The 12,590-nt window shown below is 40.6% G+C and overlaps 1 protein-coding gene across 8 annotated transcripts in view; it reads right to left on the bottom strand.

The window, feature by feature from the left end:
* OTOA (otoancorin) overlaps positions 1-12,536 on the bottom strand; it is a 37,089-nt gene extending 24,553 nt beyond the window's left edge. For 3 of the 8 annotated variants that reach the window (XR_007164667.2, XR_007164665.2, XM_066977559.1), the window contains exons 1-6: positions 5,954-12,536; positions 4,335-4,466; positions 2,748-2,983; positions 2,444-2,547; positions 644-750; positions 50-189 (exon numbers count right to left, since the gene is read on the bottom strand). Coding sequence is in view for 6 of the 8 variants with exons in the window: in XM_066977559.1 (XP_066833660.1) it covers positions 50-189; positions 644-750; positions 2,444-2,547; positions 2,748-2,983; positions 4,335-4,466; positions 5,954-6,151 (917 nt within the window). In the remaining 2 variants the exon portion in view is untranslated. Of the gene's footprint in view, positions 1-49; positions 190-643; positions 751-2,443; positions 2,548-2,747; positions 2,984-4,334; positions 4,467-5,521 lie in introns of all 8 variants that reach the window. The other 5 variants (XM_013177212.3, XM_066977560.1, XM_066977558.1 and 2 more) reach the window with 5 other exon arrangements.
* Positions 12,537-12,590: the final 54 nt, after the last annotated feature.

Consider the following 12,590-nt stretch of genomic DNA (forward strand, 5'->3'; position numbering starts at 1 on the left):
CTTACTTATTCTCTCCATACACAGCCAGAAAAAAAAAAATCAGTCTTGCCTGTAGATAGTTGAAGTGTTTCTCATATCAAATCCTGATGAGTTTATTCTTTCCAGGAAAGCTTGTGCAAGCTCTGGTGTGATATCATACACTGTGTCCAACTGCTTCGTTGCATTGTCATAGCTAATGAATAGTCTTATCTGATCAATGCAAACAAAATCATGCATGAGGATTAGGAAGTGATTGCATCTAATAAAATGTTTGACACTATAAATTAATTGACTCCATTTATGTTATACAGAAAGGAAGAAGATAGATTTGGATAACACTGTTTTTGAAGGCAACACTGAATGAATGATTCTCTGTTGAACTGTCAAATATCACTGGTCCCCCATCTTTCTTTCGGTACAAGTCACAGAAGCCCAATGCAGATAAATACTTACATATCAATGATAGTCCTTTTGAATTACAAAATAGAGGAATATTTGTTTGACAATGGATTTGAATTCATTTTGTATTTATTTTAAAAATTATATTTAAGAAATTAAAGTATATAAAATTCTTTTTCATGTTTAAGTTTACATTTGTGTTTATACTGTTTGTAGCTGACATCACTGGACAAAGATAGATCCAACCATATTTTTTTTTACTTACTTCATTGAGACTAATTTTCAGAATTTCTTCTAAAGGCAGATGGACCATGTATCGTCCCAAAATCCATAAATTTTCTGCGCTGACCCATGAAGCTGATTCACTGAACTCTGTTTTGTACAAATAAATACTCACTAAAACGTTTGGAAACTCATCACTTTTTCAAATATGTTGTACCCAGTATTTTATTATTGGTAAAAGAAAAAAAATAAATCTGCAAATCAGAAAAATGCTTAGCAGAGAGTCAGGTTCCTTCCATTAGCTGGTTTTTAGCACCACATTTTTATGAAATCTTTTTTTTTTTTTTAATGGAAACAAAATAGCATTGCAAATGTTTCTAATTTTCTCATATGAAAATGATCAATGTTTTATGCTGTTGAAACAGAAGTGGATAAAGTATGGGACTGGAAAAATTACACCAATAGCATTAAGTATGGAGCAGCATTTTTTAAACTTGGTTTTCCTAATCAAATATATTATTGAAGAACATCAGGAAGGCATGATACTTTTTAACACTTGATATATATTATTAGTGATGATACCACTTATTTCAGCAATATGCAATAGCGATAACAGAGAAAATTAAAAATCATTCATATACTTATACGGAAAAAGTTTGGGAAAAATAATACTTAACAGTTAAGAAACGTGATTCATTTAGTAACATTCTCTCAAAGTATTTTAAATGAAAACAGGATTCCTACGAATAAAGCATTTACAGACTAGCTGGGTACTCCGAGCTTCAAAGACAGTGTTTTCTCCAAAGTTTCTTAACCTGGATGCTCAACACGGTACCTTATCTTCACTATATCTGCACTGCTTTGCATGTGAAAGAACAAGCAGGACTAAGAAAGGCGTGGCAATTCTCAGTCCCTCCTGAGCTGAGTGATCTTTTACTGCCTTCAGGCATGAACCATGATGTCTGATGCTGTGGGATTTTCACAGGACTACTGAGTACCACGAGGTAAGTCCTGCATCTCTGCTTAGCACACGATAGCACGCATCATCACAGAGTTGTGAACTTCCTCTCCACAACTTTATGCTTTACACTGATATTTTGAAATAGCCACGCTCCCAGAAGCCAGATTTTGCTCCACTGAAACAAGTGGGAATTTTGAATTTGATTTCCAGAGGAATAGGAAGAATATAAACTAGGATGTTCGCTGAAACTCAAGTGCTGGCTTTGACACTTTAGTGGCACCGCATTACAACCCTCTCATGGAACACCCCCAGCACTGTCACAGCTGTAGCGTATCTAATTAAGACACATTAGCCAGGCTAACAGAGGTAGGAAAATGTGTAAAATTGGATTGAATCCACTTCGGTTTTATCTTTGTCCCTTTTCTGAGCAAGTCGGTGCCATGTGCAGTAGAACTTGTGCAACTTCCCACATATATATATATATATATATATCTACACACATACATATACATTAATCTGTGCATTGGCTAATGTGTTCCCAGCCAGATCCACTCTAGTCTGAGTAGGAGTTCAGAAGTGAGCAGCACACCTGTGCAGAATGCCTGATGACTGTACCCTATTTAAGTCTTAGAAAAAGGAACTTGGGAACAGAAACTTGGTGCATAGCTCTGTGCAAAAGAGGTGAAGAACAAGTGTCTTTGGAGAGCTATTTGCTGTGAATAATATATTACGTTTATTGCATTCTGCAACAAAGGTATTCAAGACAGCTACTCTTAAACAGTCCTATGCTAAATTTGGGAACCAATGCAACACAATGGACAGGCCTTTTGTTGACTGTTTTTCTCTTATGATAAGCAAGAAAACACTTTGTACATAACATACCGCTCATGTTATAGGATTTTTGTAGAATCTCCCTCATCCAGCCATACAGAGCTTTCTGTGTATTTGCTGAGGTTTTGTCATAGAGGTCCTTGAATACTGTTGACCTAAGTGATACAATGGCATATTAATTCACTAAACAGTAAACTTTTAAAATAAAAAGAACACATGGTCAAATGTTTTTAGAAACAGCAAGATAAAAGCAGAAAGCTATAGCTGACAAAACAGAGACCAAATAGTAACCTCTCTACAGTCAGCAAATGCTACATAGTACTAATTGTGATGACTGGAAAAATAAACTGCTTACAAGTTTCTGAAAGCATCCTCCTGCAGAACTTTTGGGAGGCTCCCAATGACATCAGGTTGGAGATAGTTTACTGCTGACACACGCAAAACCTGGCTTAGGATATCCACACAGTCCATAGCCCTTAGGGCCAGAAAGCATTTCTCCAGCGTTATAAGAAACAAGGTCCTGTTCACTCCTGGGCTTTGGAAAATTCTCTCTCTAGTGTTTTTCCAATTAAGAACAACATTTCCCACTTCCTGCAAGCAACACAAGGTTAAAATAACGTCTCTTTGATTCAATGTATTTTTCATTTTGAAAGCTGACAAAGTACTCTACAAACAATATAGTGCTATTCTCACAAAAAATAGCTGCAAAATGCTGCTGGGTTGCATTGGTTCAGATAATTTCTGTCTGGTGTTGGCCAGAGACCAGCTTGAATCTTTTGACAAAATCAAAATGAAGAAGCAGCCAAATGACCGAAGTTACAGCACACACTCTCATGAAAGAGTAAGTTATTGGAAAAATGAAAGGATACTAGAATAGTATGGATATTTTTACATATACAATTTAGTATGTAGGCATCTCTAGAACAGATCTTTTCCCATGCAGTATTTCTTGCAGCTGTTACTACAAACAGTCCCTCCAAGAGATCAGGCGCATCAAGAAACAAGCCCAGGTAATAAAGCCAACCTGGCTGGGGATGAATCACTTTTTTTTTTTTCCCTCTCTCTCACACACTGGTATGTCTAGGACAGCATGGTCAGAGCTGATAGTCCAAGGTCTGGTGACTTGTCACTGATATTATTGGTCTTGGAAGAACAGGGTGCACCATTTGAGAAGACAAAATTCACAGCGTACTGACAGGGCTCACGCTCTGCCGCTCTGGCTCCCATCCGTGTGCTCAGGCAGCAAGAGCTGTGCCGCCACTGCTTGAGTAGTGGAGCATCCAGCCCTTGTCCTGGGCAGTCACCTCACACATCCGGAGAAATGCTCTGCCTTTGTCCCACGTTAGTCTGCAGCCCTGCAGTGACACCCACGCTGGAGGCCCACAGGGAGGATGCCAGGTGCTGTCACCTGCAAGGCCACCATCCCACCCCAGGGGTGGCAAACCCCTCTGCAGGCCGCCTCTCTGGGGGGCACTCACTCAAAGCCAGTGAGTTGTTTAAGATGGGTCACCCACAGAACACACCATAAGGGCAAGCAAAACGTGTTGTGCTGCTTCCCCTCCAAACTGCCTCATGATTTGCTTGTATGGTGCTATAACAAGATAACTAATTTCACCTTCTTTTGCCATCTTGCCTCTCTTTCTAGCCAGCGTAGAGAAGCAGACACACCCGGAGAACAACCAGTCCTACCCTCCCAGTAGTATCTGTGCAGGAAGGTAGGTCATTCTCTGGGGATGCACCTTTCTCCAGTGGGTTCAGAGAAAATCCATGCTTGGATTTGGCACCAAACTTTTAGACGCTGACCTAAGGAAAGGGGCTCCTTCAATCTGCTCCAATCCAGCTAAGTACCAGCACAATATACACACTGAGACCCCCCGATCTGGCCCCTTGCCCTTTATCTAAGCCTTTGACAGCAGCTTTTGTTTCTCACGCAGTGACTTACAAGACGGTCCTTTCTGCTGTTGAAGAGGTACTTCATTGCAGTCTGGAACTGCTGCTGATCAAGCTGCTGAAACACGGACAGCAGCTGCCTAGGCTGGTATAAAAGGTTCTGCAAGTAACTTTGTATGGACATCTGAAGTGTAAAAAAATATGCACAATAAACATAAAGCTCACAGTGTTCTACTAGGGGCATCTTTTAATCCCTGAAAATCTCCACTGAAGGAGGGATAAATGCTTAGCTTTCTGTATTGTCCACATTGTCAATGACTGGAGTAACCACCCTCAACACAAAATGTAAACAGAAAATTGTATCTCAATGCAATGCTGAAAAGAGAAACATTTTTAAAGGCTATTCCTGGTGTCATTATCAAGTCCTCTGCAGTGAGCCATTTAACAAAAATGTCTGTTTCTCCCTCCATAAAAACAAGGGTAATAATGCTTTTCTGCAAATGAACCTTTTAAAGATCTCAGAACATGTGATAATGTGTGCATATTATTACTACTTAAAAAAAGGAAGGAAATGTGCAATTAAATGGGAGGCAAAGCCTGTACCAGGTCATAAGGCAAGAATCTCCCCTCTCACATCAAACTGCATTACCAGCTAACATCCTTGTGCTGGTTTTAAAACTCTAAGGGGAATTATAGCATAGGAACAGAAAACACTGTAAGGCTCATTAGCACCAGACTGGAGAAAATCTAATTCCCACCAGAATTATTTCAGAATTGGTTAAGAATTTGAGTCAACGCTGTCGTTTGTTGTCTTGGCATTGCCACCACCACATATTAACATAGGACCCTGTTTGGCTGGAGAGCTCAGGGCTGATAACAGCCTTAAGGTGACTATAAAATTCATCTATGTAAGTGAATTTTAAAGACATCAAGAGAAAATATGAAGAGGTAGTGTCAGTCTCGTGCAGGTTTGGAAGAGCAGTGGCAGTGAAACAGGACTTGGGAGTGGATTTGCGTGCTACAGAACTGCAGGGCTGTGGGCTTTGGGTATGAAGCCCAAGGTTGCACATTTGACATTTTCCTTTTTCGGAGTGTGTGCGTGCAGGGAGGAGAAAGAACTCCATGTCTGGGCTAGCAGGCTACAGGTCCACTTAAACTGGTGAGGCTGGGGGATTTGTCTCCTAACCAATCATCACGACACAGGATAAACAACTTTTTCCTACCTCACTGACAACTTACAGAAAACAGAGCTCAGAGAAGTCTTACAAGGTGGAAGCGTTTTGTAGGATGCTCTGGAGGCTCTCATTCCACCAAAAGCAATGCAAACTACAGCCACAGTCAAAATCTGGGAGAAACCTTCCATTTTATGGAGAAAAAAAGCACATACACACACTCAGTTCAGAAACAAACACTCAGCCTGAAAACTCCAAATTTCTGCTTACCATCAGATTTGATACAAAAGGATCTTCTCGTGATTTAGTCCTTGCATACTGCTGCAATCTTGGGGGGGGGGGGGGGGGGGAGGTATTCCTATTTCCTATTTCTCTGCTACACTTTAGGAATATTAATTATCTCTATTAACAAACTAGCTTTGGCTATGGAGATAAGTTGCTTATTAATTAAGAATTCCTTTTTAAATAAGAATTTGGATGCATTTTAAATGTCACAAACCTGCAGGCTGCTAAGAGTAAATACAACGTCTTGGGCATGAAAATATGCCATAACTTTTGTAAGTGTATCTGCTGTCCAGGCATTAGAACTGCAACAGAAAACAGGACCAAAAATGCCAGTAAAATAATACAACATGTAAAATGGCAGATTACAAGACAAAACAAAAACAGGAGAAGCAAACACTGTCACTATCAACATAATGACACAAGTATTCAGCTTTTTGGCCTAACCAGATTAATAGCTAATATATTTAATGCAATGAAAATTAATAGTTGGATGAGAAATTAAATTTTTTCTTCATCTAACTCCACCTGCCCCACAGTAATCTCAATTTTCTGACACATTGCCATTAGTACCATCTCCAGTGGCTATTTGGGAGCTCTACAACTACCCCTGGCACCTTGTTCTGCCTGCCCTGATCTGCTTATAGAAAGAAAGTATGGGGACTAATTTTTACTGCGTTTCCCCCAGCAGCATCTTTAATGTTTTTCTTCTTTACCCAGCCATTGAGTTTTACAAAAGTAGAATTGTCTTTGAGGCTTTTATTGCTCTTTCAGATTTAGACAAAATTAGAAAATAATTCAAAAGTTGCCAAAAAGAGCTGGAGGAAAAGGAATGGATATGGGATGGAGCGGGACTGAAAGATGGACAAAAAGCTGGAACTGCACCTAATTTCCTTAGAAAGCCATTCTGAAACATATGAACAAAATTGATTATCGAAGTTTTTGAAAGCTGTAGCATGTATTTATATTCTCAGCCTTATTCAATGCAAGTTTTTTGCTTTATCATGAAAAATGGCTTTTTCCTCATTAGGACAAAATACTCCTCACAGGAGATCTAAATCAAAGCAATCACAAGCCAATTTCATTCTATCCATAATGTTTCAGCTTTTGTGGAAATGAAACACATTGTATATAAAGTGCAAGATGATACCTAAAATCAACATGGTGAGAGTAATACATTACCTCTGAAAATGAAGTATATCAAGGAGAGCTATACATGAAAAATTGAACAGAAACAGTTATAGTGACATATTGAGTTTCAATTCCTTTTAGAAACGTAAGTGGGAACAATTTTGCATTTTACCATTCAGATATTTCCCAGTTATTACTTCCTCCTAAGGAAAAAAAGATAAATATATGTGATCGGGTATTATTTTTAGATTATATGACAAAACATTATTAGAGAGATCAAATAAAAATACTAACCACAGCTTTTTGTAATAACGGAGGCAAATCTGTAAAAGATTATCCCATTACTAAAAGTTGATTTAACATTTTACCATTCAATTGCTATACAAAAATGTTTGTCATCAAACTATATATACACCTATAATTTACTTTCACACATGCAATGCAGCTTTGATTAAAAGTATTTATAGAAAAACAATGAAAATAAAAGGTTACTGTTTACCAAACAATCTAGCCTAAATTCTTTGCTGGTGGAGCTCCATGAAGCCAAGAGAGCAGAGAATATGATCCTACTTACTAAATAGCACTGCATCTATTTTACCACACGCAGCATTTTCCATCCACACAGAATCCATCCCTCAGACAGGATTTCTGGTCTTACCTGCGGAGTTCTGACTGTGTGTAATCTCAGCAGGACTCATTAATATCAATAAGAAACATATCTTCAAAAGTCTGGGCATTTCTTCTAGTGTTTAATAGAATCAGAAGATATTTGGATTGAAAAGGAAAATAAAAAGAACAAAGTCAAAAGGCAGTATTCACCCCAAACTTCCATAGCTATAAATTAGAGCCAGCATAAGCTATGGAGTGCAGACTGAGATCAGAACGATCTAAAAGTGCTTGCTCCCAAGCTATCCATTTAGATCTTTTTCCAGGATAGAGATACACTTTATACAAGCCTACTAGGTGTGTGTGTGCAGCCAGCTTTCTTTCCCTTTTACCAAACAGCTCCTTTACTTTTCTTCTTAGCAGCACTGTTTCCTTACTAAGCCACATTCCAACTAAATATGACTTAAATGCAATTTAGTTGGGAAAAAAATTAAATTCAGATAAAATAAAAAGAAATAGAGAGAATGAAAAAAAAGAAATAGAAATGAAACTCCAAACAATCCCAAAGCCTAGCTTGGGGAATTGCCTGTATGACCACTGCGGAGCAGCCCTTGGACCTTCCACTGGCAGAGCTCTGATCTGCACCATGGCCTGGCCCTCTGCATCAGTGCCGAGTACTCCACCCCTCCCTCGTGCCACCACTCTGCAGAGATCCCAAAAAATATACTTGTGCCCCTGTGGAAAAGCAACACGTGGGTTCACAACCATGCCACTTTGTTTAGACTGCTCAAACCTCTAGTCTTTGTACTCATGAGAAGTACACCATCAATTTTTCCAGCATCGGCCAGGTCATAGTTTCTAGGGAAATATGTGCTTTAGTAGCTTCTGCTATCCCTGCTGCCTTGTGCTGTGCAGCATGAAAGTCACCAAAAGCTAAATGAACTGGAAGGAAGGGCAGTAATGGGACTCTCAGAGCTTTGCACCAGGCCGTCACTGATTCTTGTCAGGGAAGACCAACAGTCTCAGTTGTCCTATACAATGTGATTTCTTTTTTTCCATTTGGTCTACATCCTGAAGGACAAGAATACATAGTGCAAAGCTGCTTGGCCTGACACACAGCCAAGATCGAAAAGAAGTGGGGACTGAGCAGGTCTCTCTCCCAGAGGCATTTCTGCAGCCACGCTCCCTCCCCTGCACCAGGACCATCGCCTGCCGTAGCCCCCTGCTGCAGCAGGTCCCTGCAGGGAGGGTTTCCTGCCTCTGCCCAACCGCGGGGGACACCACCCCCACAGGGGAAGCAACAAATTAATTCAAATATTAGGTGATGCTCTGCAGATTGCAGCTTCTTGCACTGGAATTACTCCATTATTTTTAACAAATGATACAGAGGCCCCATCAGCCAGCTTTGCTCCGACCACAAGATCACTTTGTTAGGCTTTCTCTCCCTTTCCTTCCTTTCAAAGGCTTATCTGCCGCTACGCTTAATTTCCCCATTTCTTTTTTTTGCTGAATTTGGATCTGTTTTTTTTTGTTGTTGTTGTTCTCTGCCATGGATTGGATTACAGATTTGAACATTTGATAATTAGGAACAACTTTTTCAGAATGTTTAAATTCACATATCAGCAGGGTACTCTTATGAGAACGTCTGTCAACAGCCTCTAGCAATACCTCAGTCTAACCAAATACATAACTCAAGTTTTGTAACAGGAGCGACTCAAACTGATGGATGACAAAAAAAATAATCATTAGGCTTCAAGAAGGTAGTGCCTCTGTACTTTTCTTACATGCACTGAAACCCTTTTCAACAATTCTTTTGGGAGTACCACACTGCAGTCTCTCATTCAGATGTATCTGGTTTCCTGGACAATGAACTTTCTTGTGTTTGTTTCTGCCGTTGTCCTATTAGTTTTGCAGCAAGGTTTGATTAATCTGCAGGGTTTAAATCATGCTACTAATGTCAACCCCGATTTGTTTATTCCAACACACTCACTTTGATCAGGGAGTGTATTTTAATTAAAGCATACCAAATTAATACACAAGGAGATGAAATACAGGGAAATATATGAGGTGGGTAGTGCTGTTTTATCCCAACTAACTGCAATGGACAATTAGCAGGTGCAGAAGAGATCTGCTGTGAAATAGCCGCGCTTGATAAAACAATCCGTGGGGTGAAGTATTCTCCTTCGTCAGTTAAACTAGTCCATTTACAGAAGTTGCCTAGAGCTCTCACAATCCCAAATCAGCCTGTGGCTCTGCAGATCCTATCTGGCACCTCTCTGCAGAGCTTTCCCTGCACCACAGCAGCATACGCTGTGACCAGATGTCAGACTTCCCTTGCAGGACTCTCAGGTTATGGGGAGCTCACAGCCTGCCCGTCCTCTTGCTCCCTGAACACACGCTCCTCCATGTAAAGAAATCCTAGACATTTTATCACCCACCTCTTCGATGCAGCCAGTGCCTTATCTGAAGCCTGATAACCAGAAAGCTAACCTCATAATCAGAAGTCTTGCCGATAACCTCACGCACTGCTGGTGCCCATCCTCCCCCTCACAGCCAAGCTCTCAGCACCTCCGCGAAAAAGCCCTATATGCAGCAGCATATAACCCCCTATAGGAGAATGCTCAGGGGGTTCAGGCTGCAGAGGGAGGGAGGGAAGGAAGGGGAGGGCTGAGAAAAGAGATGCTGGGCTCCTGTGGCACCTATAGAGAGCCAGAGCCCCGCAGCACTTTACCTGCCTCTGCTGTGTGCGCCTCCTTCCCCACGCTCCGCAGTGCAAGAAGTGGGCGGCTGCAGCCAGGACCCCTGCGGCAGGGCAGGGCCCGGGGCCAGCACCGCCTCGCAGCTCCAGGTGCCTGCCCAGCAGCACCCAGCGGGGAGGGAAAGGGTTCTGCTGGGGGGAATCAGAAGCTGAGGGACTCCCACAGTGCCTCTTCTCGTCCTGAGATAAGAGAGCTCAACGAGCCGTACGGGGTCAACAAATGGGGCCAGGCTGGTGTTGCCCAGGGCCCCCCACCTCTGCACCCCGAGCAGGACGCTCTGGGCTCCTGGGAGCAGGATGGGAGCTGACTGTACCTGGGGCCACGCAGCCAAAGGGGGCCATGCTGTGCCTTCTGAGAGATGAAACTCATCCAAATTTCTGCTGAAAGTTCCCAACTAAACCATGCCCTTGCACGGCATCTTTTTTTCCTGCGATGCAACATATCCAGAGCCACCTCGACAAAACAGATAATTCAGTTACTCTCCAGGGCAAAATACTGCACATTATACCCCATGTTGCGACTTACAAGTCCCTTAGAAGTTCAATAGGTCTAAGCAGGTTTTTGAAGATAATCACCAGATACATGAAATACTTCTGGTTTCCCTTAAAACACAGCAGGGAAATGGGCAGCTGCATAGATTTTCTGCCCAAACTATTATCTTTACAGGACAAAGCTACTAAGTATTTTTTTTCTTCTGCATGACTGTGTACATAGCAGATATGTTACAGAAAGGGAAACTAGGCAAAACTAGCACGATATTAAGAACAGGACTGCAGTGTTTTAATACCTACACCCATATTTGTGGCCCTTTTAACTTACTTGCACTTAATTGTGCATCACCTTAATAACAAAGTTAATGTGATTAGACAAGCATGTGACAAGTGCCTTGTGTCACCCATGGTAGTTATTAGGCGAGGAAGCTGTCACACAGCAGAGCTTTCCGTGCTGTGAGTGGTCCCCCCAGCACCCTGCTCCCCAAGAAAAACCCACGGGACTGGTTATGGACATCCGAAGACCACCATCAACTCTTGCAAGACTCAGTCCCTTAGAACTCAAGCTTACTCTGGTCACAGCTTTTCCCTGTTATTGCTCATGTTTTAGGTAAGTGTTTAATTTTGTACCTCAAGTATAAGAATACTTGTTTAAATAAAGGGAACAAAATAGGAAATTATAAGAAAAATTATTTTTACATTGCATCTTCTGTCCCAAAACATCTAAAAACTATTACAAACTAACATCCTAAATGACAGGACTAAAAGATACGAAAGATGTGAAACGTGTAGTCTCTCATGTGATTGTAACCTGTGGGAGTAAAACTTTTAAGTACCATTGAAGAATTTTGACTTAATATACATTTACTACATGAAGCTAAATTAATTACACAAGAACCATATTTTCCTATTACTATATAGGTCCAAATGAAGTAACAAAAAAGAATAAACTCACTCCAAAACGTACACAGCTCATTTTTTCTAGACAAATCTGTTTTCTGTGCCAAAACTCAGTAGCAGATGCTGAAGTAATTCTGAGCCTGCATTACTGTTGGAGGAAAAAAAACACGACCAAAAAACACTAGTCAAGCCTCTCACTCCTTACTACACAACACAATCTTACACAAAGACAACTGAGAACAAAAGGCTATTAACTTTGCAAGAGAAATCACTAAACAAAGGAAGTCCAAGATAAACCTAAAAAGACAAGCTAAAACATCCTACCTGGCGTAAGATCACCAATTGTTAAATAAACTGTTTATACTTCAAAAGCATAAGACAAATCAGTTCTTGCTTTACTTACCAGTTGATACACAAGCTAAGGTTCCTCTGCTCTCTCACAACACTTACATCCCAAGCAACAAGACACGTCTGCCAGTTCTCTACTCTTTACTGGTGATGCCGCTTGTCATTTTAAAGGAAGGTTTTATCTCAACTGCCAGAAATTAGCTATTTTAAACAGGATTTTTAAAATAAGACATGTTAAAATAAATAGCATTTATTTTGTATTCGTGGAAAAACAAACAACTGTTCCAAGCTATTTAAACCTTCAAAATCAGGTCCCTAAGCCTCAGAGGCAGTTTGACTCACAAAAAGTTTGCAAGTAAGTGCCTACAGGTTCTGTTAGCTTTTAGGAACAACTCGCTTAGGAAGTTTGTTATCAAACCCATAAGTTTAAAGTGCAGTTTTGTCTGGTTCTACCATAGCCCCTTTAGCTGGAAAATGGCATATGCAAAAGCAATGAGAATTTATGAGGCATTGAGAGGAATATGAAAGAAACCCAACCAAAAGTGATTCATTTTTTGTGGACTGTTATCCCATTAAACAATACTTAAATGCTGTTTAAATAAACTCAACTTTGTGCTGC

Source organism: Anser cygnoides, chromosome 15, assembly GCF_040182565.1.
Source record: "Anser cygnoides isolate HZ-2024a breed goose chromosome 15, Taihu_goose_T2T_genome, whole genome shotgun sequence".
Lineage (NCBI taxonomy): Eukaryota > Metazoa > Chordata > Aves > Anseriformes > Anatidae > Anser > Anser cygnoides.